General features: G+C 47.4%; 1 protein-coding gene across 1 annotated transcript in view; it reads left to right on the top strand.

Annotated features, from left to right (window-relative positions):
- Window positions 1-3,461: 3,461 nt before the first annotated feature.
- The window catches only part of DCAF10 (DDB1 and CUL4 associated factor 10), a 160,029-nt gene continuing 135,904 nt past the window's right edge, over window positions 3,462-27,586 (top strand). Inside the window, exon 1 of the mRNA XM_085636584.1 lies at window positions 3,462-4,131. Coding sequence (XP_085492710.1) covers window positions 3,710-4,131 — 422 coding nt within the window. The 5' untranslated portion in view covers window positions 3,462-3,709. The remainder of the gene's footprint in view (window positions 4,132-27,586) is intronic.

Raw genomic sequence — 27,586 nt, 5'->3', positions numbered from 1 at the left:
ATTTCAGTTGCGACTGGTGAAACTCACACTTCTCTCTGTTGAGCGTGAGGTTTGCTTCTAGGAGGGCATGGCAAACTCTGTCCAGGGCCGTGTCGTGGTCTTGGACGTTCGCCCCGTAGACTAAAATGTCATCGCTGTAGTTCAGCGTGTTCGGGATGTGATGGATTGTTTGTCTGATAGCCTCTTGAAATATCTCGGCGGCTGATGAGATGCCAAAATTCAGCCTCTTATATCTGAACAGCCCTAGGTGCGTTGCAAACGTTGTGATATATCGGGAGCTTTCGTGGAGTTCCAACTGGTGGTAGCCTTTGTTGAGGTCCAGTTTAGAAAACACCCTCGCCCCATTTAGAGCAGCTATCATGTCGCTCAAATGGGGTCCTGGATGACGCTCTCTCTCGATGGCGGTGTTGGGCATCCGCATGTCCACACAGAGTCGGACCTTCCCTGGTGTTCCTTTCTTCGGTACGACCACTACCGGAGATACCCACGGCGTGGCGCCTTCTGTCCGTTCGATGATGTCGGCTTCCAGCAGATCTTGTAGCTCATCTTCCACCGCTTGCTGGAGGTGGAAAGGTACTTTCCGAGGGTGCTGGGCAACTGGGCGGACCTGGTCATTTATGTGGAGGCGAATCTGGCCTCTGTTCATTTTGCCGAGCCCGGAGAACAGCTTCGGGAATTTGTGGATGGTGTCGTTGTCACTGTTGACGCGGTAAAGTATCTCTACCAGTTTTAACCGTTCAGCTGTTGGTAAGCTGAGGAGACAGTCTGCTTCCGGCCCCTCGATGACATGTATCACGGCTGGAATAGATGTTGTTTGATGCCTCAGTGTCGTTGAGAACTTCCCAAGACATGGGAGCGGCTTCCTGGACATCCAGGTGTAGACGCGGACATGTGCTGGATTGAGCCGAGGCCGAGGGTTCATCTTCTTATACTCCGTCACGGGGATGTAGTTGAGGGATGCCCCACTGTCCATCACAAACTTCGTGGGATGCGTGCCTACGCTGATGTCCAGTCGGGGGTATTTTTTTAGCTGGTCTGGATCGGCAATCATGTTTGCATATTCCACGGAATATTCTTGTTCACTTGATGGTGACTCAGAGTCTCTAGACGGTGATCTTCTGGACCACCTTGAAGACCGTGACTCCCTGCTGGACTGGGAGGATTTGGATGATGACTTCCGACGGTCATGTACCGCTCGTGCATGATGGCGGCGCGTCTCGCCTCTTGGCAACCTTGTTGAATCTTTGTCTTTTTCCCGGCGGTACTCCCCGCACATGGTCTCAAAGTGATCGTTTCGGCCACACTTGTGGCACTGCTGCCCCAGGGCGGGACATGCTCCGATATGTGGGAAGTCGTACCCGCATCGGTAGCACCTTCGCAGTGGCGTCTTTTTCCCATGATCCTGACGCCTGCTCCTCCTCCCCGAGTCTGGCCGTCGATGTCCAGGGCGGTGGTGTCTCGATGGCGGCCGGGCGTGTCGCTCCCGCTCTCTTGATCCCCGGCGGGGGCGTTCGGTGCGTACTTGACAGGCTAGCTCCTTGCGTTCCATGCGTCCTGCCTCCATTGTCTTGGCCTGTTCCTCTGTCTGATCGTGTAGCCTCGTGAGTTCTTCTATTTCATCTAAGGTGTGGCTCTTCTTCAGTAATTTCCTGCGAAGTGACTCTGACTGACAGCTGTCAATCACACGCAGCCGTATGGCATCATCCGTCGAGAAGGCTTCGAAATCGCAGTGGCGCGCCAATCGCCGTAACCGCGTTATGTACGAGCCCATGACCTCATCTTTCTCCTGTCGCGCTCTCTGGAACACGTACCGTTCGTAGTCCACATTCTTCTTATGCACAAACTTCTTATCCAGGGCTTCTCGCACTCTAGCATACGTTCCCGCGTCAGCGGCGGGGAGTTCTTTTATCATCTTGCTGATGTCCTTTCCCACGAGGTTTCGAAGCGCGATCAGTTGATCTTCGTCCCCTATCACCTTTGAGCCTTTGATATAGTCCTCAAAATCTTCTATCCATTCTTCCCAGCGAGGGCCCATGCTGCTCCCGACCACGAGCGCCAGGGCCTCCGGAGGGCGCAGATGCGACAGTCCCACGACGACCGGCTTCGCTTCTTGGCGGGCTGGGGATCCTGGTTGCGACATCGTGTGTCACGTGAAGTGAACTCTGCTTCAGCACGGTAGATGCTCTATTATTTCTTTATTGAATCTTTATTTTCTGAGGTGTCTGTCCCTTGTATGCTTGTGTGCTTTGTTCACTTTTTTTTTTTTTTTTTTTTCGTTTGCTCGTGCTTGTTCAAATTTTAGTGATGCCTGACTTCAAAATGGCCGCTCGGGTCTGTTTGCATGGGACGTCTTGTACCCCGCCTGACTTCAAGATGGCCGCCGGCTGGATAACGTGCATGGGCTTCACACGTGCTGCCGGGCTTTCAGTTCATTCATTTCCAGTCTGCGCACTGCTCAGGCGGCCTCCTCCCATCATCCGTCTCACTCAGGGCTTCACAACAGGCAGGTGAGTGAGAGAGTCTTCACGCTGCTCTAACCTGGAGACGCGCGTGTCAGCGTCGTCGCTTTTCTTCCTGCCCTTCGAGCGCCGGCCCTCTTCCGATGCAGGGCGCGTTCCGCAATCTCGCTCCTCACGCTGCTGGGCTCTTCACACGCTCAGGGTGCGTCCCGCGGGTGACGATGCTTCTGCTGGTTTCCTCGTGTCCAGTCCTTCGCCAGTCTCGTCAGCGTGCCAGTGTTCTGGGAGAGCATTTAGCTCCATCCCACCCTCGTCGCCAGCTGTCGTGTCTTCGTTGTGCCAATGACGACAGACACGATAGGTTTCTTTAGACTCTTTATTTCTGTGACCTTACAACAGCGTGGCCCTACTCTCACTGCCTTTCCTATGCCCCGCTCCCCCTCTTCCTGCCGGGCAGTGCTCCTCCTACTCCTCCCACTACGCTCCACCCTCATAACCACTAGACCACCTCATCTCTACAACCTGACAGGTGACGCCTCTCGTGGGTGGGTATTCAGTGTGTGGTACAGCAGGGCAAACACTAGAACGTATCCAGCCGGATACTAGAATGGCCTTAGTTGACACCATTGTATAGTGTGCGTGTCAACATCTATTCTGCCCCCTTAGTCCGTGCTTATTGCTCAAGGCCACGGGCCTACAGGCTTCTGAAGCAGCACACTTGCAAATCCCATACATGCCACCAGACCCGATGCACGCCGCAACAGATTTAATCGGAGAAACACATTCTCCCGATTATTTATTGAAAAATCTCCCACTTTCCTCTTCCAAAATGTTGGTATGCATAACCTTGTAAGTCTAGAAGACCTTGTGGTTGAGCACGCAAATAATTGCTTCCCTGATATAAAATAAGGGGCCCCGCTAGTTGGCAGTGCTCTATTAATACCCAACATGGCCGCTGCTGAGACGTGTTACGCCCGTAGTTAGGTTGCGGTCTAGCGTTGCTTACAGACGCTGACTGGTACGGGTAGTGGGACAGTCCTCTCCACCCGGACTTGTTTTGAAGGTACACCGGCGGCTCACACCGGAAGCGGTTCGCAGCTTGGGCACCGCTGTGTTCCTATCACCGAGAGTCGACTCGTGTCACGAGCGGCCACTCTGCGCGATGAGCCCCCCGACGGCCGCCTTCAACTGCAGCGGCGCCACCGGCTGATTTCCACCTTTCGCCAACACCAAGAGTCGCTCCCTCCAACATGAGCTTGCTGCGTGCTCCTCGGGTCGGCTCCGGGGAGGCGGAGACCCCGCCGAACGGAGATGACACCTCCCGCACTTCCAGAGGAACACGCCGGGATGTGCCGGCCGTGCGGGTGCGCGAGGCGGAGGCTACGCGCGGCTCCAGCCCCCGCGCGGTTAGCCCGGAGGTGCTCCAGGAGGAGGAGAAAGATGGGGAGAAGGGGGACACCCCTTTACCCCCCTTCTCTTCCCCTCAGCCGGGCGGCAAGTTGATGTGGTGGCTCCGGGAGCGATGCGTGCGGCGGGGTCTGTTTGTAGACCCCGCGCGGGACAACTACCGCTGCATGACCCAGCTGTACAGCTCCATCAGCCCTGCCGACTCTGTGAACCTGAGCACCCGCACCCACGGCGCCGTCTTCAACTTGGAGTACTCCCCGGACGGGTGAGTAGTAGGGCCACACTTTGGGAAGTATTGGGTAAGAAACAGTTTCATACTTGTCATTAGCTGCAAATCTCGTGGTTCCATCGAAGCGTAACTTGCCAACTATATAAGTGTCTGTGTGATGACCGTTTCATGATGTACTTGTTAGTTTTCCAGTTAAATGTGTGGCTAAAAGTAATTTCAGGCAAAGAATAACGAAGACTTGGCTAAAGTCCTAAGAAAAATGGTGGGCAGCTGCATTAATTATCGTATGCAATTCTGAATATTGTCACGATAAGAGTGAAAAGGCCTCTAAAAATCATGTTATCAGACCTAGACGTCTAGTGACTTAAATAATCTATTCCACCTAACTGTAATGCTCTTCACCCATAAACTGTCACAAAATGTGTGATCATGGGTGAACATTATATTTCACCGAGCTGCCTTTTTCTTCGTTATTCAAATATGAGTTCAGCATGTCTGTTGTACAGAAACACATCTGTTTAATTGACTTAATCTTTTTATACATGTATAAAGCAAATCTAGCCCACATAGCGTGTACCACGTCACCTGACTTGCCTGTTAGTTCACTAACAGCATTATCATTACTGCAGGGGCAGGAATGTTTGTCAGTTTGTTTAAAAACTCACTTTAAAAAATATTTCTGAAGCATGATGTGCTAGCGCACTGTCATTTACAGTCAGCTCTTTTCCATTGAGATGGCCACACAATTTCCCACCAACATGCAGTTTTACTGATCAAATTATATATCATACAGACAGTAAGGTTTGGAAATAGGGTTTCTGCAATATTTATAATTCGCACATCACCAATTAAAGTGTTCTGATTTGTTTTGATCCATTTAAAAACTTTGCTTCCATCACACTTCTGAAGTAGACAAAGGTGCTTTCCTAATCGCTGATATATTTTACATTTTTGTACTGTTCGTTTGTACTCTATTTAAATACTTTGTGTATTAGGAAAAAAGCAGAGCATCTTATAGCCGCCCCCCTCATAACTATTATCCGACAGTTCACCTTACAAAATCCTTTAACTTGGTAGTCAGAGAAAGAAAAGTAAATCCTAATCTCCAGGAAATAATAAGCAGCAATTTGTAAGACGACAGAAGCTGATGTTTATTATTTTATTTATATTTATTTTTATTTGAAAAGTTTTATAAAGCGCGAACAAGACCCGCCAGTGTATTGGAGCGTTGTTCAATCGAAGTAATCTGATTAGACTGGCACAGGAGAAAATAATAGGTAGCTAAGCTTACGCAGAAGAAGCACAGAGGACACAAAGTCGACATGCAAACAGTTAACGAGGTGAAGATTGCATAGTAGACAAAGGAAGGCAGAGTTGTAAGGTCAATACTATTGGTTTGTAAGGCAACAGTCCTAATGTCACTTGTAGCTATTCAGGAGCAAAGCTTTGACTTATTTTTTAAATGGTCGCGGGGTTCATTCTGATTTCTGGCAGCAGAGCGTTCCAAATTCTCGGTGCAAGACCTGAGAAGGCATGACTGTGGGTTCTCTTCTTTTTGAACTTTGGTGGTTTCAGCAGTAGAGTGTGTGAACTTCTTAGTGTGCGATTACCACCGAAAGTTTAAGTTTATTTGCCAAGTACGTGGATGTGTTAATGATGGAGCGCTTTATGCATCAAGCAGGCTATCTTATACCTGATCCTTGTTTCGAGGGAGAGCCAGTTGAGTTGTATGGTGAGATGTGATCCCGCTTTTTTGAGACTGTGAGTCTTGCAGAAGAGTTCTGAGTGGCCCTCAAAGGGGCTAGTTTAGCTATGGGTAGCCCTGCCAGGGTGAACCTATGTCTTTGAAGGCACCGCAAATGTGACAAGATAAAAACAAGCGTTAATGGCATCTTTATTGATCATTCACTTTTCTAAATGAACAGCATTCCTGTTCCTTTTCTACAGCTCATCCTGACAATATCAAAATCGCTTTAGTGATTGGCCGAGTACATTTTTTTTTTTTTTTTTTTTTTTTGCCTGAGTGATGTCATTTCCTTATAACCCTCGCTTCAAAGTTCAGGAGCCTATTTTACCAAACCCAACAAATTGCCATCACAAAGGAATGTGAAAAGATTTTTCTTTTTAAAATTCACATGTATGTTTTTTCCACTTATCAATTAGTAACTGAGCTTGGAAATGGCTGAGAATGACAATATTTTTAAACAGACATGAATTGCCATAATAAATATTTTATGCGGGTAATCAAAATGTGCTGGGTGTACTACATTTTAGGTTGAGCATGCACTCTTGCTTGCAAGACAATTGTCAGTAAAGGACTTTGATCCCGTCTGCTGCTTACTGTTTGTTAGCTCAAGTGTCACTCTTTAGTGCTGCCCCCTATTTGGTCAGTGCAGCCGATACGTCGCATCCATTCCTATTTGAGGAGCACGGACCAAACACAGATTAATTCCACTTGATTAGTGTCCATCTGCTGCGATGCAGGTTCTATTTCTTCTACCCCTTCCCCCGCCCTCATTTTCAATGTGTGGATATTTTGCTTTCACGTTATTGCAATTATTTTTCGCAATCCATTTTTGATGATTCTCAGGTTATGCTCTTTGGATTTAACACTGCAATCTGCTGAGGGCATTGAAGTAATTTCCATGATCACCGAAATACGTTACACAAAAGTAGATTTATACATTTTTTTTTTTTTTTTTTTTTTTTTTTTAGTGCTGCTTCTTTCCATCCTTCCCACCCTCCCTTTGTTGTTTTTAATTCTCCCCACCCTCCCTGCTGTAGTTGCTTTAGATTCACCCCCAACCTCCCGTTGTTGCTTTTAATTGACAGAAACCCTTATGTTTCCTACAGAACCCGCCCGCCTCGCCAGAAAATAAACTTACGTAATGCTTATTTATAGGTTTTTTTTTTTCTCTTCATTTTTGCAACTTTATATAGTATTTGATCGAAGGTATTAGACTGCTTTATATGAGCACCAGTTACATTGCACACGGTCCCGCTCACTTGCCACTTGTGGTAAGTTTAGTAGTAGTTATTCATAAATAAGCAGGAGCCTTCCGGCTGCAGGTCTGTCCTCCATGAAACCACAACCGCATCTGGAGACACAGCAGTGGAAACCATGAAGAAAGATGGTGGCCATGAGGCTCATGGCAAACCATTCCAATTTAAAAGGAAGCAGCACACATGATCATGCTCGTGATGTACAGACATCATCAGTAGCGTGCTCACATGCCTGCAAACATAGATATACACGTACCTGAAGCACTCTACAGTGAGACTCATTTTTGGTGGAGTTGCTTTCAAAACCCCTCCCCCTTCCTTGGTTGTTTTCAATGCCACCACCCACCCTCCTATTGTGGTTTACAACCCCGTCACTATTTTCAATTCTCTCCCGCCTTTGATTTCAATTCACCCCCACCTTTCTGCTGTTGCTTTTAATTCTTCAAATCCGTCCCATCATTGCTTTCAGGCCTCCGACCTTCCTCTCCCACCTCGCCACGCAAAAAACACATTGGCAAACCTTTGGAAATGCTGTTAATAAATTATTATTTTTGCAGCCTTATATAGCGCCAATTCAATATGAAGGTATTGGACCACTTTACATGAGCACCAGTTACATTGCCTCTTCCACCTAAAAAGTGCTGCAAAGCGGCTAGCGGTGGCCACTTTACGGCGCTTGTTAAAATCGCTAGCAACCCCACCAGATTGCCTTTGACAATGCTGCTTTACTTAAATCTCAGCCTTGCTGCACTTGGACGGCTCGCACTTCTCAGACGGACAGTTCAGCAAAGAGCCCGCAGCGTGCTTGGGGTAAATAAATACAAGTAAGAGGCAGAGAACTAAACAGCAAAGACAGCGTGACTGACTTGTGACGGCACACTGAAGTTCCTTGGCGCTGCGGTCTATTGTTAACTGACGGCAGCTGTGCAGTGGGGACAGAAATGCACTGGACTTGTATTCAATCAAATGTTGGTCTGTTGCTGCCTCCCCCTGTCTAGCTTATGCAGATATCTTGGCTGGTGTGAAAGGAATTTGAAAGCCCATATATGAAAGTACCAGCACAACCACAACCACGCTAGAGAAACGCACAGGACCATTTTTGGTGCTGAGCATCCCACATGACCCAAGACACAGTCAGTATTTGTGGTATATTTGCAGCTTTGTTTCACTGTTGTTCTTTCTGTGAGTGGTGCATTGCAGGTCTCAGCATATAATGCAGTGCAATGTATTGATTGTTGTGTGTTAATTGCTAGCACATTATCTTTCTTTCAAACCTGGTAATTGAAAAACAAGACGTCTGATTTCTACAATAAGAATGCACTTCGATTCAAACTTCACCACTCAGAAGTGTCCCATTCTGGTCATGCAATATCAGAGCTGTAACCTCCCTTCTCAGAGTATTTTCTACATGTTACTCAATACTGTCCCTAGGAAGATTGCATTGCTGTCACTTTACTGTGTGCCTTCAGTTCACTCTTGTCAGTTCTCCATTGTGATAGCACTGCTGGTAGTTAACTCGTTACATAATTGATCTGGGTTTCTTTGTCCTCATTTACGTGCCATTTAATATGTTACATTGCTTTTGTCTGTTTTTATGTGTGACATCACGCTATCAGTTCTCGTGTATATCACCGAAGTCAATCTCGCCAAGTGGTTTCTGCTCTTTCAGTTTTCGTTTTTTGACATTAATCCAAATATGTCCTGCTGTAATGTCACTGATGTCAGCTTCTATGCCTAATATCGCTAATTATTTTTTAATTGCCTCTGAAGACCTCACCATTGACAGCTGGTTTTCTTGGGTGACCTCAACATTCTCAAATATAATATTTATTATTCATCTCTGCTGCCTATTTCCTTTTGTGATATCACTGATGTTAAATCGCCCATGTTACATCTCATGTGACATCACTGCTGGTAGTTCATTAATGTGACGTCATCACTCGCTCTTAGGTGCTTCATGAGATGTCATCACTCTGTTCCATATCGTGACATCACCACTCCATGGGAGTACGCCTTTCCCTTCTTTCTCACCCTTGTGCTGCATTCGTTCAGAAATGCCCCGCTGATCGTAGAAAGTTGCTCTCTTCCGCTTCTCCTGCTCGTAATTACATGTGCACACATGCACATCATAGCATTTTTAGGTCTCGCTGAGCCAAAGGCTCGAAGAGACATTTTGCATGTGGGTTTTTCAAAGTGCTGCTGGCTGGCCTAACGCTTGCGTTCACGCGATCGTGCACGCGCGCAGCCGGCCGCTAGCAGCACTTTGAAAACTCGTGTGCGTCATCGCGATCACTTTCGCTTTCAGAGCGATCGCGATGACGCACGCGCACACACAACTCCCGCTTCTCCCCCTCCCCCACCACATTTTGCGTGTCCGGCCGCTCGCGCGCGGCCAACGCTTGTTATTTTTTGAGTTTTACTTTTAAAAACGTTTTCTTTTTACCTCTGTTGTTGTGTGTTGGGCTGCGCAGCTCAAAAAGCAGTCAGCATTCTAGTGCACGCAGCACGGTGCACCACACACATTCACTTCCTGATGTTTAAGGCAATCAATTTAGTCTCCGACTCCTCACTGCCAATTCAATCGGAATATCGCAAACACGGTCAGAAGAACTGCATCTTATGATTCCGGTACTAACCAGTGAACATCTCTTGAGGTTCACAACATCTTATACTTTTATTCACACTTTGATCCTTTCTGACTTAGCATTCCAGAACTCATATTGGCTTTGCCACCTGAATGATCGTAGCCGGATAAACGCAATTGCCCATCAATTCGCACATTCATATTATGCCCCAGACGCAACACGTATGTGCAGTGATTGACTTCTGTACAGCCTCTATAGTACATTGGCATTAAACTTGACTTTTCCACGCCCATGCTCTCAAACTCAATCAATAACTCGAACCAGTCCGACCACAATTACATTTCCCAACAGCCCGGAGGGCTTAAGTCATCGCACTCCCTTCCTACAGGTCCACCATTTTTACCCAATGCACCCTAGAACGGACCGGCAGCGAGCAGAGCCGACCGCTAGACCACCAAGAAGTGCGTTATTTTTCAGTCGACATATGCAACCCCCACCACAGTTCCCTCTCAGACTGCACTCCCTTGCCGCAGGCCGATAATCAATACCATTGATACACGTGCTTAATATCGATAACACAAGCAGTAGCGAGCAGAAGGGTATATTAGAAGTTATAATTTTACTATCACATGAACCCAGCACCCTGCTTTTCTTTGTTGCATAGCATGTGCGGACACATTAATTAAGGATTCCACCAGTATGTTTTTCTTTACGAATTAATAATTGGGACTTTAATGGTTCGGAATTGATCATGAAGTTTAACTTGACACATGATTTGGTAATGGACGCACCTTCTGTGGCACTCTCTTTTGACTTGCAATTTTCGTGTTTGTTTTGTATACAAGGATGGTAATGTTACTTTTTCTGTGTATGATTCAGTTGTTTATTTGAAAAATTATAGGTTTCCAAGAGAATAATTCTCATAAATCTAACTTTGATCAACTGCTTAATTGCTCGTGCTACACATTACGTTACCTGGTTATCACGTGAGGTGTGTCTTTTTCCTGCACTTTGTGATGAATGGCAAACACCAGTGTGTAAATTTGTGAGCCATTACAAGTGATAACTGGGGCGCTCCATGTGCCCTAGGCATACATGTGATGAGCAGCTTTCTGCCTCTCAGAAATGTTTTTCTTCTTCTGTTCAGAAAGGGGCCTTCCATCGTGCCCTTTGCTTGGGGAATGAACATGCTCCTGATGCATGGAGGGATATACCCCATGCATTCTCTGAGTCACTTTCTCTACTTTCCTTCATTTCTGAGCCTTCGCTGCTAAATCTAACCCTTTAGGCCAACACCTTTCCTTCTTTCTACTGCATAAGAGCAGAGGGTTTCAAACCTGTATTGTTCTTTACAGAAATCTATTTCTTGCACCTGTTCAGTCACCCATGCGATCTTCCTTTCGACCCCATAATCGTATTTCACATTTAATTTATTTTGGTTCTTTCTTCCTTCTTTTCTATTTTTCTTTCTTTGATTCTTTCTTTCTCTCAAGCAGCAAAAGTCATAATGAAGGCACTTTGAAGCTGAAAATGGGGTTTCAAATTAAGGTTTTTCAAGGAAGGGACACAACTCCATCAATAGGCCACCGATTAACCTTGAAGAATCTCGCGCACGTCTCTGACATTGGACTGCAGGGTCCCTGCGTGGATGTGAACCATGACATTTAGACTGAGCCTTCCATCCTTTACAAGTCAATGAAATGATATTCATTGACTCAAGGTATACTCCATCTGGTATTTGCAATAGTACGAAGCAAAGCACCTGGCTGCGTTTGCTGTGCATAAAATATACGTTATTGTTGAAATACGAACAGCCAAAGCAAGGACGTTATATATTTTAAAGTGCAATGTGATGGCCAAACCCTCATAGCGATGGCCACATGCAAATTTTGGTTTACTTTGTGTACAGTAGTCACAAAAAGTATTAAACAAGCATTTGCAATGCAATAGGTCTCACATTTTTTAAAGTTAGAGCTGTTGGCGTTGAAAATGACAACATTTTTGACTTTGGTATTCGCAATAGCACTATTGCCACTGGTATAAAAAGTAACAACATTGTCATTTTCAATGCCAACAGCTCTAACTTAAAAAAAAAATGCGAGACCTATTGCATTGCAAATGCTTGTTACTTTTTCTGCTGATGCTGAACAGTATCGGCTAGAAACAATTACTAAACTAGTAGGTCTGTGTGGCATCCACTTATTGTTGTCCTGATGCCATGGTTTCTTTAGACTGTGCTTAGGTAATATGTTCCACTCTTGCTGCCTAGCTACGCTGGTGTGGAACGTGTTCTTTTAAAAATAAGAAGAGGCTGTTGATGTGATGACATGCTCTGCCTGAATGGGATCTTTCTTATAAGAATAAATCTTATATACAACTTTGAAACCAGCTTCACGTCCTCCTTTCTTCGGAACCTTCACTGGCGTAGTCGGCAGGATGACAAGCCTGAACAGGTTGTAGTGAAAAGATCCCAACGACAAGATTTCTATTTATCCAACTCTTAACCAACAGGTCGTGAGTTCAGTTTTTTTTAATTTAGACTTCCACCTCCTGTAATGTCTACTCTGTGTGGATTTCATTCCCTCTTCTATAATTTGCTAACCTTGGGAAATCGGCAGACTTTGTTCTTAAACTCGGAAACGTTAGTGTCCGTTGAAGGCTGAAGGTTTATAAAGCTTTTACAACCTTCTCTACCCGCATCGAAACTGTACGTCTGCGGTGATACGTACTTAGTGTTACACCTCAGGGACTCTGCTGTCCATTGTTGAGGATTATTGGGACTTTGATGACGGCGAGTTTAAAAGAAAAAACTAACTTTAAAACTTGTTTTGGGCCGGCAGCACGTGTGAGCTCAGCGTGTGGGACCCTAGCAACGCGCATCCCTTCAGTGTTTACAGGTCTAATTGGCCTGACAGTATTTTATTTTCTCAGTGCGCTTGTCGATATCGCGTCCATTTATAATCTGAAAGACCTGCGTGACTTTGCTTGACTGAGAGGACCTTCACCTCAATAACTGACAGCGTGTGGTAGCACCGCGTGTGTCTATATCAAAGCGCGGGTGTCAGTAGCGGCGCATGTGAGGTCAGTGCATAGGCCCTGGCAAGGCGTGTGTCAATACCACAACGCGCGTGTCAGTAGCGCGTCCGCGCTGTGTACTATTAAATGAGGAACAGTTGATTTTACCTTAGTGTCCATTCAGCAACGTGTGAGTTCAGCGCCTCCATTCCTCTCGTCTGGAAACACTGGTTCACGGTGCCGTCAATGCCACTAAACCTACTCATGCTGCATACATGTTTTTTTTTATTGGGCATTTCCTGGCGGCCATCTTGAGAGTACTTTCAACCTTGGAAAGAAATACCACATATATTTCATTTTTCTTTTTGGGCTCTCTGTCTTTTCTTTGATTCGCACACACTCTTGCTTATCACCTTTATTGTTTTCTTTAATAACTTTTTTTTTTTTACAGTGTCAGTACCTTGCAGTGACAGGCACACTGAAACTCCGCCTGTTCTGTTATGTTTGGGTAACTTCGTGTTTATTGGATAATTATTGCAGTGACCGGCACACTTGTTCAACGCCTACACTGTGTTCATCATTCTGCGAAACATAACAGTGACCGGCACACTTCTAAGAAAGTTCTTTATTGTTTACATATCTTTGCAGTGACAGGCACACTTGAATAACACCTGCATTATTGTGTGCATCATTTTGAGAATCATCGCAGTGACAGGCACACTTGAACAACGCCTGCATTGTGTGCATCATTTTGAAAATCATCACAGTGACAGGCACACTTGCTTTACACTTACTTATACTGTCTAGCTTGTTTAATTTTCTTTTTACCCTCTTAGACAATGCAAAATGTCACATCTCCTCCGTTCTTCTTGGTGTCGCCTGGAGATCTTCCAATAAAATGGTAGAAGGTCTTTGAGCGTTATGCAAAAGTTTGTGGAACATCACTTAGTGCTGAACGAAGATCTTCACTTCTACTACGTTGTTTAGGTTCTGAGGGCCAAGAAGTTTATGAAGATCCTCCTGAGTTGAACGATGCTGAGGCTCAAGGGCTTAATGAATATGACATATGCATGAAAAAATTAGACAAGCATTTTCTTCCAAAAGTCAGCACAATTTTGGAAAGGTACCATTTCGCAAAGAGGCTGCAAGGTGAAGGAGAATCAGTTGAGGCTTATGTTACTTACCGTAGAAAACTAGCTTCTTCTTGTAAGTTTACTAATCTGGTGGATGAAAGGATTAGAGATCCATTTATGGTAGGGTGTAATATTGAGAAAGTAAGGGAAGAGTTATGGGTGCGAGATGAACCTTCTCTTGATGAGGTTTTACAGGCTGCAAAAAGAGTTGAACACTCTTTGAAGTGTGTTGAAATAATAAAGAAAGATAAACAAGCTGTGGTACAAGTAATCAAGACTGATACTAAGAAACCCGTGGGCAAAGTAGAAGGAAGTGAAATGAGAAATAAGCCTACCATAAGAAGGTGTTACAGGTGTGATAAACGTGGACGCTTGGCAAACGATAAAAATTGTCCTGCTCTGACAAATGTATGTTCAAAGTGCAAAAAGAAGGCACATCTTGCGATTGTGTGTAAAACAAGAGTATTGTCATCCTCCTCTAAAGTTAAATGTGTTGACACGGAGGATGTCGGGGAGGAAGATTTTGTTTGTGGACAGATTGTAGTCCAAGTTGAAAGTACAGACGTTAAGTCTAAAACGTGCCCTGTGAATTCCATTCTTGTTGAGGGTGAATCAACCAAAGTTTTGTTTGATTCTGGTGCAAAAATTACAATTATTTCTACGTCGTTCTTTCAAAATAAACTGGCACACAGTTTCCCTGAAGAAGCCAGATATAAAACCTTTAGCTTATGGTGGTGAACCTATATTCAGGGTAGGGACTTGGTTACAAAGGTTTCTTGGTTGATTTGACGCACAGCCCTGGAAGGACTCGCATATCCTCGTACTATGCACTATATAGTTGGTGGGGGGCTTTGGATTAATCCTCAGGGAGTATGATGATGAATATTGAGTATGGAGTTGTATGTGATTGTACAAAACAACCAATAAACTACGTGTTAAATAAAAATGGTGGTGAACCTATACCTTTTGCGGGGTCACTTATTAGGGCTTATTGAATATGAGCAACGTTATGCATCAGGAAAGATTTACGTATCCGAAAAGGGAGACAGCGTGATAAGCTGGTTCCACCAAGAGGATTTGGGAATTATTATTAATCCTAGTAGCAGTACTCCAATTTTATTAAAAAGCAAGTCTGACATTCTTTGTAATAGTAATACTTTTACTTTACCTGAAAGAAAATCAAATGTGGGTCATTCTTGCTCTCTTTCTAACAGTATCATGATTGATCTCACAAAGAGAAATTTCCCAATGTTTTCATGGAAGGTCTAGGATGTCTTAAAAATTTTTAGCATGAGATACGTCTGCGTGCTGGTGCCCAGCCTTCGTGCTGCAAAGTCAGGAATGTCCCTTTTTCAATTTGAGATGAAATGCAGGGAGAATTAAAAAAAAAAAAAAACTCATGGAAGGAGGTATAATTGAAGAAGTAGAGGGTACAGAGTGGCTTGCTCTAGTCGTTGCTGCTCGCAAGTCTAATGGAAGTCTTCGTTTATGTGTAGACTTGAGGTAACACAACAAAGATGTGATTGTGGATCATTATCCACTCCCTAATATTTCTGAGTTATTGGTTTTGCTGGATGGTGCTAAGGTATTCAGGATTATCGATCTCACATCGGCTTATCATCCGATCCAATTAAAAGAGTCATCTAGAGACCTCACCGCCTTTGTGACACCTTTTGGGACCTTCAGATTTGTTAGGATGCTGTTTGGCCTAGTGTCAGCAGCATCTGTTTTTCAACGGGTAATGGAAAAAGTCCTCCAGGGTTGCAAAGGATTATGTGTATGTCAGGATAATATATTGGTGTTTGGTAAGAATAAGGAGGAGCATAAGCATCATCTGGACGTGGTGCTTGGATAGTTAGATATGGTGAATTTGACCATCAAAGCTGAGAAGTGCCAGTTTGCCATATCTAGCATTAATTACTTGGGTCATACCATTTCTCCTGATGGTGTAGTACCCAAATCTGAGTTGGTAGACACTATTACTCGTATGTGTTCTCCTGTTTCAAGAGAAGAGTTAATGAAATTCTTTGGCATGATAGAATATTACAACAAATTCATTGAGAATTTTGCTGAACTGAGTACCAACATGAGAGCTCTTCTCAAGAAGGGTGTTGAATTTGTACGGAATGATGCTTGTGAGCAGGAATTTGAAGTTCTGAAAGATAAACTGAATTGTGCTCCGTGTCTCAAGAGTTTTGATCCTGTGAAAGTGTCAATTATTACTATAGATGCTAGCCTGAAAGGGTTAGGGGCTGTTCTTTAACAGCAGGGTGATGAAGGCATGGTAACCATCATGTTTGCGTCTCGTGCCTTAAAAGATCCTGAATCTCGCTACTCTGTAATTGATCGTGAGGCTTTGGCTGTATTCTGGACCATTAGGAAGTTCAATAAGTTTTTGTGGGGTAACAAATTCATCATCTGTACAGACCACAAGCCTCTTTGTGAGATATTTTCTAGTAAAGGGATAGATTCGGTTTCTAGCAGGATTACCAAGTGGGTTGTAGGATTACAGGAATTTCATTTTGAAATAAAATACATACTGGGTGTGGAAAGTAGGGTGGCTGACACCTTGTCCAGATTGGTGGATATTGAGAGGGAGAGTGAAATGTGTGTTGATAAATATGATGATCAGTAGAAAATAAACTCCTAGGGCAACTACACAGTTTAATATATCACTTAATATTGTGGGGCTCAGTGTAACAGATCAAAGCTGCACAAATAGCTCAGTGTAACAGATCAAAGCTGCACAAATATATTTCAGATAATTTAATCTTCAATTGCCAAATTCATATTACTCATCATTATTTAAAGATAGCAAAAAGGCAGAATTTATTCAAAACATAGTTTCTCTTCATAAAAATACAATAAAAACCAAAACGTGGCAGTAGTTCAGTCTTCGCGCGTTTCGACATAAAATACGCCTTCGTCAGGAATTGCCACAACTATATATTTAGGCGGCTGGTAGATAGCTTAGGACTGGATAGGTTAGGTGTATCACGTTTTTTATTTCAGGTGCAACAGTATTTATGGCTATGCGTTTTTACTTGAATGCCTTTATGAGTTCACTATTGTAAAGAGAAAGGCGGTTTTAAAGCATTCTTCCCTCCGAGCTCTTGTGACATTTCCCCAGCCCCCCAAACGCCTCCTTTTAAGCCATCACTCTCCTCCCCATCGTCATTGTCCGACATGATAAGGTCCCCTCTCCCAGATATCTGCTTATTTCATTAAAGGGTGGTGACGGACATGCAATTCAGATATAAATGCATGAATAATTCCAGTCTGAGATGTGCTTCAACTTTGACATGTATTGATGTGATTGGGCATACAGTGGCAGGAACCCTTAAAATGAGAGGGATCTTTTCCAGGGTGAAGTGGGGAGAAAGCTAGAGCAGCTTAGCTCAGTGGGTTAGGGCTCATAGTTTACGTAAGTGTAACTCACACATCACAGGCATATCTTCCAGTGCCTCACCTCAGATTTTAATGTTTCATATGCTGATAAAAAGTGTAGGTTGGTCGGAGCTATCTCAGAGGCATGCATTCATAGAAACTAGATTTTGGAATAGTGGGGTGACTTAGCAGCATTGAAACAATACCAGGTGGTGTTATTCAACTTTACTTTATTTTTTGTATTGATTTTACAACACAGAAAATATTCAGCCAATACACAGAAATCACAAAGTTGAATCCATTCACAAAAGCGACATAGCCCCCAATCACGAACCCCATAAAAATTACATAGACAGGATCTGGAACCAAGTTAGTCAAGACCCTCCACATTCCCCAACCACTTCCCCCACACTCTGCGGTATTTCTTGACGCACCTCTTGGCTTTATAAAGGGCTCTTTCTTGGGTTGCGCACCAATCCACCCCTCTACACCACCTCTCTAGGGCCGGTGGGTCAGGGCTTTTCCAGGCCGCCGCTATGTCCCGCTTGGCCACCATCATAGCTATATTAAACAAGCATTTGCAATGCAATAGGTCTCGCTTTTGCAAGAGTTTAAGCTATTGGAATTGTAAATGACAATGCCTTTTATTTATGTTGTAAAACCAACATGTAAATAAAAGGCATTGCCATTTACAATGCCAATAGCTCAAACTCTCACAACTGCGAAACCTATTTGCATTGCAAATGCTTGTTTTTTTAGCTATCTGCTTCGCTGATAGGGGCTGCTTTCATTTTGGTGGCCAAAACTATTTTTTGTCCAAATCCGACCCAGGACAGAAGTCAGTACCACGAACATCCCCTTTGCTCAGCTCATGTAAGCAAGCGGACGCCACGTGATGACAATTATGCTTTTATCGGGGATAATCGCGTCACCTGTACAGAAGGTCTGGTCTTCAAAATATGTGGACCAGGCTCCAAATCGCAGTGCACTTTACATCTCATTGTTTTAAAAAAAACAGCATACTAGGAAAAGATCTAGGGCAAAGTGTGTTTAATGTTATGTTAACTCATGAGATTTGAACCTACATCACTCGTAAATGTGGGCCTTACTGTGCTCTGAGGCCGACTGGCCTATAGGGAGAGTACCATAAGGTATGTGGTTAGTTTGTGTGTGTATTCCTTGTTTTTGATATGCTAGAGTAAAAATCACGGGTCTCATATTTCACTCAACCAGACCAGTCCACTCAAAAAACGCACCAGCCAAGGTTTTTGTTCACACTTTTAAATAGGTTGCATCTCGTAAAAAATAGATATTTTAGAGGAAGAGAATGGGCCGAAAGCACAGCAGCCACTTTGTACAAAAAGTCTGCTATCTCTTGTGATGTTTGCCATGCGTTTAGCTTTCAAAATAATGTGATGGTATGGGAGTGTTGGGCAACCCTGAAACGGAGCTGGGGAAATCGGAATATTTGTGCAGAGAACAAAAACAAAACTAAACTAAACCCCTACAGAAGAGGGCGCCTCTGACGAACAGCGCAAAACACATTTATTTTGAGGACAGATGTTGTTAGTCAGCTAGTGATATACTGAAGGGGGGTGGGGGAGCTGATGACGCAAGCGCCAGCGGGGTGTATGCCGAGGCATTACGGCTCTGAGCTTAGTTGGTAACGGGACAATCTGTGATTCTAAAAAAGCAATTGTTTGTAGCGCACTATTATTCCACGCCGGCCCTCGAAGCACTCTCCGGAGCAGTGATTGCAGAGGCAGATAAACATTTGGACATGTCCCTTCTTGATGGCAGCAGCTTCCTTTAACTAGCGTTGCGAAGCCAAGGACTCTTTAAACAAGATGTCGCCATTGCGCAAATAAAAAAAAAAAGTGCTTACCGACTTAATGAAGGAGACAGGATAACGCCGCAAGCAAACGATCGAGTCCGGATGGGCTGGTCGAGAAGGAGACAGGGTGGTAACAAAAGAGCCTGGTTTTCAATCATAGGCCACCGTTCAGCATAAATGATGACGCCAGCCAATGGGACTGATGGATGGGGCTTCAAGTCCCCTTCTGAAATCTTATTGATCACAATAAGCCTCGCAGAGCGAGGAGCGCATGTGCGCTCCAGTGCTAGGTCTGCAAGATCTAAAAATGACATACAGAATTAACTATAGGTACTTAAACACAACAGCTGTTTGGGGAAGTGTAGGAATGCGCTTGTCGGTTACTTGCCACAAAACTCAGAAATGCAACAAACAGCCTCGCCATATAGTGTTTAACAGCAGCAATGAGACCAGGTTTCTGGACCTCCAAGTGAAGAAACAACTCCCATCCAGTCTCTGTAGGCAACCCTGCCTCAAATGCAGGCTGAGTGAGAGCAGCATTCTGCCATCACCCAGCGCTAAAAAGGCTGCCTTTGTGTTCCAAAGTCTAGGCTTTCATGCAACATGTGGATTACAGGAGATAACAGAAAACACTGGATACTTGTGCTGTTTACTCAAACCTGGCATAAATATACCATTTGTTGTGCTTTTACGAATGAGCTGGGAGGGGAGAGGGAAAAAGACTTAAGCGGGGGTGTGAGTTGTAAGCAGGACTTTGGGAGAGCAGGAAGACACATGCACCCAATGTAGTGCTTAAAGATAAATAAAAATGTACCCTGAGGAGTGCTGTGGAAGGATACAAGTCATCCAATCAAAAGGATGATAAGAAGCTATGCTCCAGAGGAGGGACAATCCCAAGAAGAGGAATAAAACCCATTGTATAAGAAGTAAGCAAATGAGCAGCGAGAGTCAAATTATTATTAGCAGTGAGCTGACCAAAAGTCCATTTTGTGAATTGGATATGTACACAATAGAGGTCTGAAAACAGACAGCTAAATCTAGTAGGTAGGTAGCGCAGAAAGAGCAATGGTGGCACAATATATATATATATAAATAATTTCAGTTTCAGTGAATAAGAAAAATAAAAGCGGAGACGGGCACAAGAACCACCGGAGGAGCTCAGGAATGGGGGAAGGCAAAGGTGAGGAAGCAAGAAGCGGCACCAAAGGAAAGAGCGAAAACACATGCACCTCTGGTACAGTGCTGAAAATACAAGGATAAAAAAAAATAGGTGCCCGATTGCAAGCAACATCGGCAGTGGAATGGTACCAGTTAACTAATCTGAGCAATGTGAGACAGAACTGCTTCTGGGCAGGACAAACAAAAGGATGGGAAGGAAAGTGACTGAATCAAGAAAAGATAACTGAGACAGACAGAGGACTCCAGTCTTGCGCAAGGACGACCTGACCCAAAATGCACTCTGTACATTGGAAAGAACAAGGCTGGCCATCTGACAGTTAAAGGTGTCTGTAGCCGAGACGTAGAAATCAAAATAGCAATATAAATAAATTCAACAACTGCCAGTTAATGTGTTTAACCACCACGGCTCATTGGTCTATATACTGTCATCTTTGCTATGTAAACTGTTTCTGTTTAAAATGTTACATGAAATAAGTTACAAATAAATTAAATAGTAAATAAACACAACTGTTACATTCCAGTGATTTCTAAAACAAACAAAAACAAGACAAGCCCGGCGGAGCGTGGCGCGCGCGCTTGTCGGGGGAGCGCATTCCAGGCGGGGAAGCTGATCCTTTGAAGTGCGATGCCAAACGGATTGCATGGCGGCACGATGCGCGTGATTGTGCGCGTGCTCGCCATGCAATCCGCTTTTCGGAGCACTTTTAAATGCCCCTTACAATAGTCTCGCTTTGCTATCGCTTACGCGATAGCAAGGCGAGACCTAAAAATAACTTGTCACTCCTGGACCCGTCTAGCCCATCGGCGATCCCCAGAAAAGAGTGACGTGGATCATGGGGGACCTCCAAGCCCAGTACCTCCGTTAGCTCCACTTCAATAGATCCCCAGAACTGTCCTAAGCGGGGGCACGACCTAACCATGTGGAGGAGGTTGGCCGGTGCTTGGTTACATCTCTCACATGATGCATCTGGGCGCAAACTCGCTCGATACAGGTGTAAGGGGGTGAGGTACGCAGCGTGCAAGTAGTAGAGCTGAATCCGCTTGAGTTTAGCGGAGACGGTGGCTGTTCTGGGGGCCATGAGGGCATCACGCCAATGCACCTCATCAAGGGGGCCTGCCCACTCCACCCATTGACCCTTCACTCTATCTAGGGATGTGGGGGTATTGTTAACTAGGGTGCGATAAATGAGACCACCCCCCCACCCAAGTCTCCCAGCAACGTCTGAGCTTCAGTGGGGCTGTGTTCGGGGAGCCTCGTCTCGTCCGTAATATGTGTGTGGAGGGCATGTCTCAACTGCAAATATTTATAAAACTGGGACGAATGTAAGGAGTAGCGGGTTTGGAGCTCCTGGAAGGCCAACATACGGCCCCTGGCCCATACATCCCCCTAGCTGGGAAATGCCAATAAGGTCTCAAGTTTTGAACCCCTGTAGTCCACTAACCTCCCGAAGCCACGCCCCATGCCAGAGGGGAGTACATTGGGTCAACTTCCCCATCCAACCAGTGTGACGGAGCGAGGCTCGCCAGGCCAACAACACAGAGCGCATCACATCAGACAGTCAAGTTGGAATGGGCTCCCATACATCATGGCTTAGATGTCCGCAAGCCCTAGGTCACTCAGTTCAAGCCTGTAGGCTGGGTCTGACCAGCCCCCATTAAACCTACCGTGGACTACCAGGAGACGTACCGCCAAAAAGTACAGATACAAGTGTGACATCCCCATACCGCCATCGTAGGAGGGAATCTGGCAAATAGACAGAGCCACGCGTGCCCGTCTTCAGCTCCAGAGAAACTTGGTGTTTAGACTATCCAGTTCCCGAAACCAAGTCCTGGGAAAACAGAAAGGGGTATTCTGCAGGACGTAGACTAATCTGGGGAGGATCATTATTTTAAACAGGGCCACCCTCCCCAGGGGGTTTAGAGGCAGCGCTTTCCATTTAAGGAGGTTGACCGTGACCTTCTTAACTAACGGGGCCACATTGAGGGACCAGCCCAACTCGGGAAGCAGGGTAATCCGAATCCCCAGATATTTAAAGGACTGCCTCCGGAGTGGTGTGGTGGACTGCTAGTCAAAACACTCTCTAGAGAGATGCAGAGGAACCAGCACTGATTTCCCGGGATTTAACCGCAGCCCTGAGGCCTGCTCGAAAGAGTGCAAGATCCGGAGGCAATGTGGCGGAGGAGGCTGGGTCGGACAGGAAGACAAGGACATCGTCTGCGTATAAGGCGATCTTGTCCGTGTCAGTATTGGGCCATTCCCATCCGCGGAGGCGGTCTTCAGCCTGCACCAGGGACGCCAAGGGTTCCATCCCCAGGGCGAATAGCAAGGGAGAAAGGGGACATCCCTGCCTAGTGCCCCTGGCAATGGGGAAGGCCTCCGACAGTACCCCGTTGATCAACACTCGCGCTCTTGGGCGAGCGTACAGGATCCGGACCAGAGAACGGAAGTGGGGCCCGAACCCCATCTCGGACAGCACGCCCTGCAGGTATGTCCAGTCCACCGAATCGAAAGCTTTTTCGAAGTCTATGGACAGGAGTGCCAAGTATGGGGTAAGCAGGTGCCAGAGCTAGTTGCAGCCTGCGGAGGCAGTGGCGGGTCCCACGCTGAGGCATGAACCCACATTGATCCGGGTGCACCAGTAAGGCCAAGTATGGTTTCTGTCGCTGGGCCAGAATGGTAGCATAAAGCTTGATTTCGGTGTTGAGGAGGGATATGGGATGATACTCTGCACACAACCGGGAGGGAGGCTGGGATTTCGGGATAACCACGATGGTGGCAATGTCTGTTTTTGGTGGGAAGGAACCTCTCTCCACGGCTTCTTTAAAGAAATTGGCCAGGTGGGGCGCTAAGATGCCTCGGTATGCTACATAATACTCCTGCGGAAGGCCATCCGGACCCGGGGTCTTACCCGGGGAAACCAGGGTGACTGCCTCTTCAATTTCTTTCAGGGAGATGGGTCGCTCTAGGCCCTTCTGAGCGGCTGGGTCCAGCTTAGGAATGCTCACCCTACCCTGGGCTAGGAGAGCTGCAACGGACAGCTCAGGGGTGTGGGCTGTGTACAGCCTCCGGTAGTATGCAGCAAAGGTATTTGCCATTACCACTGGAGCACACTGCACCGCCCCTGCTGCATCAACCACCTCTGGGATGATACTGTTCGCCCTGGGATATGTGGCCAATCTGTGTAAGATCGTGCCGTTCTTGTCCCCCCAACCTTAAACTCTTGCTAACGAGGACCTCCAGAGGAGCTTGGCCGCATCCAAGGACAGTTGCTTAATGTGACCCGCGGAGGTATGTGTAAAGCGGGTGCTGCGCGGGTGCCATGTGCGCCATGCATCGCAGAACCCCAGGGACTCAGACCAGTTTTTCAGTTGTTTCGCACTCGCCGCCCGGGCAGCAGATGGAGGTCCCGTTGTGTCGAGGGCCGGGGCTAAGACTGCATCAAAGTCACCCGCAATGACAAGATTGCCAGCGGGCAGCAGTGTGCGCGAGTGTGGGCGCAAGCATGGGGGGGACATACACCGACATTAGAGTACGGGGAGACCCGGCCAGTGATCCACAGACTGTCATGGACGAGCCTTGAGGATCATATATCATGTGGGAGAGGACGAAAGGCAGTGTACGCCGCAGGAGGATGGCAACTCCTCGTGAGCCCCTAGAGAAGCCGGAGTACCATACCCCATCATAGCCATAGCGAGCTAAGAAGGGGCAGCAGTTATCTAAGCGATGTGTTTCTTGAAGCATGAGGATATCTATTTGTAGACGCTGTGCGTTTGTGGCGGTTCAACAGGCCATTGACATTCCATGACAACACGTGGAGAGATGCCATGGGGGAAGTGTTATCTGTCATGATAGGCGTATCCTGGTCTAGGCTGAGCAGACAGATTTGGGTATACAAATGTGCTTGGGGGCCCGCAGTGGTGGGAGTGTTCGCTTGCTACGGGGTCACACCCATCCCTCCCCCGATAACATGTCATTCCCTGGTAGCTGAAACAAGAACCAACAAAAAACATAACGTACAGGGAAAAATCTTTCCAACCCCCCCCCCCCCTTACCCCCACCCTACACTTCAGGAACAGAAGCATCTGTCGACCCCTCAAAAGCAACACCCTAATACACTGGGCGAACAACCAAACTAAAACGCTTGGGAATGGGGAAACGTGGAGGACCCCTCCTCTTGAACGGATGCATGTTTACAAAGACCATTGGGAAATTAGGAACAGATCTAAATCGTAGCACAATCTCCAGCCGGGGAGCAAGGCCCGGCGGGCAGAGACTGGCTCAAGCAGGGTCCCTCAGATGCATCGGGCTACAGGAAAGATCCGTGTCCAGGAGGTCAATCGTGGAGGTCCGGGATGCATCATCTCCGCCGTCCAGTCGGCCAGCGGAACCATAACGCCGCCCAGTCGGCATTCCCTCTGCCACTTGGGGTGGCTGCTGTGAGTGACCCGTCGGGGAGTCCGAGCGGGCCCGCCTCCGATGACGGCGCCTATGGGATCAATAACGTGGAGGCTGGGGGTCAGAGGGAGCAGGGTGGCCGAGCTCGCCCCCGCATCCCACCCCGCCCGGGGCACAACCCTCAGCTCTCAGAGCGCGTTCCTCCGTCGCCCATGTCAAAGCCTCAGCTGGGCTGTCGAAAAACAATGTCTTATTCGCAAACACCACCCGCAGACGAGCCGGGAAGAGGAGCCGATACTGAATGTTAAGCGTCCTCAACTTCTGCTTAACCTCAACGAACGAGCGACGCTGGCCCTGGACCTCTCGGGTGTAGTCTGGAAAGATCATAATGACGCAGTTATCGTGGAGGAGCAGTTGCTGCTTACGGGCTTCAGACAAGATGATGTCGCGGTCCTTGAAGTTAAGAACCCACATTATGATCGGGCGAAGAGGAGCACCCAGCATTGGTTTGGGGGTCAGGGACCGATGAGCCCGCTCGATTGCAAACCAAGGGGATAAGGATCCCCCGGGGACCCACGACCTCAGCCACTTCTCCAAGAAGTCCACTGTACGTCCCTGCTCCACTCCCTCCGGAAAGCCCACCAGGCGGAGGTTGTTGCATCTAGGCCTGTTTTCAGCGTCCTCTGTCCGGCGATGCTACTCTTGAGTATGAGACCTAAGATGGGCCACCTGCCCCTTAAGTTGCCGCACGTCATCTTCCAGAGAGGAGATCCTGGACTCCGTCTCTTTAATCGGGCGTTCGTGTTGCGAAGATCCTGCCTGATGAGTCATGTCCACCCTCACTTCTGCGATCTTGCCCTCCACCGTAGTCTGGGACGTGTGAATGGCCTGAAGGATGGCGGCCAGTTTGTCGGATGGTGGAGCCTCCTGTCCAGCCATCCCCCAAAAGCCTCCCCCCCCCCCCCCCCCCCGCCCCCCCCATCCCAGGGTGGTGAAGCAGTCCATTTTCGCCTGGGGGGCAGGGACCTTTGCTGATATGTCCGTTCTACCCATGTTCGACCCCCGGGGAAGGACGGGCCCTGAGGACCCCCCAGCGGGCCCCACACTGGAAGGTCAGTGAAGCAGCAGCATCGACCCAGGGAGCCGTAAATTGCAGACAGCCAATGTGACGACCCAGGACAGCTCAAGCCGCCTCTCAAGAGGCGCAGCCAGCATAGAGGAGCCGGAAGGAAGGGTCGCAATCAAGGGCCACAGGCTGAACCCCCTCCGCTGGAGCCACAGAACAGCCCACCGGGGCAAGAAACACAGCAGATGAGGAAGAAATTCAGGAGGGCCACCGGATCCCGGACGGGGGAAGGGTTCAGTACAAGCAGTTGCCCCCTGGGATGCGTTGGCGGCCCAAGGGGTGAGTGGTGGACCCACGAGTCCTGCCTCAGTGATTACAATCGCAGCCCCACGGGAGCCACCGGGCCCACGTCCCCATCCACCTTGGAATACCGCCGCCCGAAATGGCGGCCGAGGCGCTCGCACCCACGCCCCGGGCCCAGGAGGGTAAGCCAGCGGGCTACGCAGCCACCATCGCCAGTCAAAAGGGGGCCAGCTCCCCCCACTAGCAAGTCCTGCGCGGCCCACCAGGAGCGGGAGTCGGGGTCTCGGAAGCACCACGGGCGGCCCGTGCGCACCGAGACCCCACACGGAGCCGCGGTCCACGCACACACCAGCTCCGCCTCAGAGTGGTCGATCGGCGCGGGAAGGCAGCGCCAGGCCTTCAGCGTCGCTTCTCCGCCTCGCAGGGCCACCGATACGGCGCCGGCGGGACCCACCAAGGAGGCGATGGAGCATCCAGGACAGAGGGGGGGGGGCCCGCCACTCGAGGAGCCCCCCCCCCCCCCCCACAGGCAGGCGGGCCTGTCACGGACAGGAGACCGGCAGAGGAGCTGGATTCAGCGCTTCCGCCATCTTAACTGGAACTGCCGGGCCTCGTTCCTTATCAAGATCAGCCCCGAACTCTCCAAGTGCAGCACCACACGATTTAAACGGCACAGGATGTTGAATGCTCCCGATGGCGTCGGATGATCGAGCGGATGACGGAGGGGTCCGGAGCTCACCTAAGGTGCGACCGCCATCTTGACGCTCGTAGCCACGCCTTCAACTTTATTTTGGTAATTCTGGGAAGGATGACCATCTGTGGGGGCCCACAGGTCTTGATCCGTGCTGCTTGCGCGCGGATGTCATCAGTAGACCCGTAGCACATTGATCTGTCACCAACAGAACTGACATTAGGGGAGAGGATGTGGCTGAAAAACCGGAGCTGCTGACTTCCGAACTGGAGAGTCTGGTTCGAGTCTCCCTGTGATTCTGGGCAAATCATTTAATCTCCCTGTGCCTACAAAAAAATGAATGTGTACTCCTATTATGTAACTGGTGCTAATCTAAAGTGCTCCAGTACTTTCGAGTCGAGTTCGGCAATGTTTGATAGCACTTACATCTATCTGCCAGGCATTGCATTCTCTACTACCACAAAGTCGTAAAACAACAACACATACAGATGATAAGATGTAACAAAGACGCATCTTTGTGCTGTGCATATTGATTTTGAGGTGGTCCATGTGCCTAGACTTAACATGCCCTGATCTAGGCACTTGTGCTGCTGCTCCACCCGCTGCTTGCCTGCAGCCCCTCAGCAGGAGTGATTCCAGCTGTCACCGGCAGCCTCTTTGATTCATGCTTTTAATCACAGTGACAGCCCAGTGCATCATTTCCTAACGGCTCCTTCATCTCTGGGCCATGTCTTGTCATTCCTCATCCCTCATTGGCTCACAGAGGACAGTGGGGAGCAAAACCAATTAGCAGAGGAAACAACTCGGCTACACAGGCAATTAATCTGGTAATCTCCTTGTGTTCAGGATGCAGTCAAAAACCAGAAATACGTTAACTACGAATTTGTTTTATAATGGTT

The sequence above is a fragment of the Triturus cristatus genome, chromosome 2_1, assembly GCF_964204655.1.
Source record: "Triturus cristatus chromosome 2_1, aTriCri1.1, whole genome shotgun sequence".
NCBI classification, from domain to species: Eukaryota; Metazoa; Chordata; class Amphibia; order Caudata; family Salamandridae; genus Triturus; species Triturus cristatus.
Note: the sequence above shows the minus strand (reverse complement) of the source record. Positions and strands in the feature narration are given on the sequence as shown.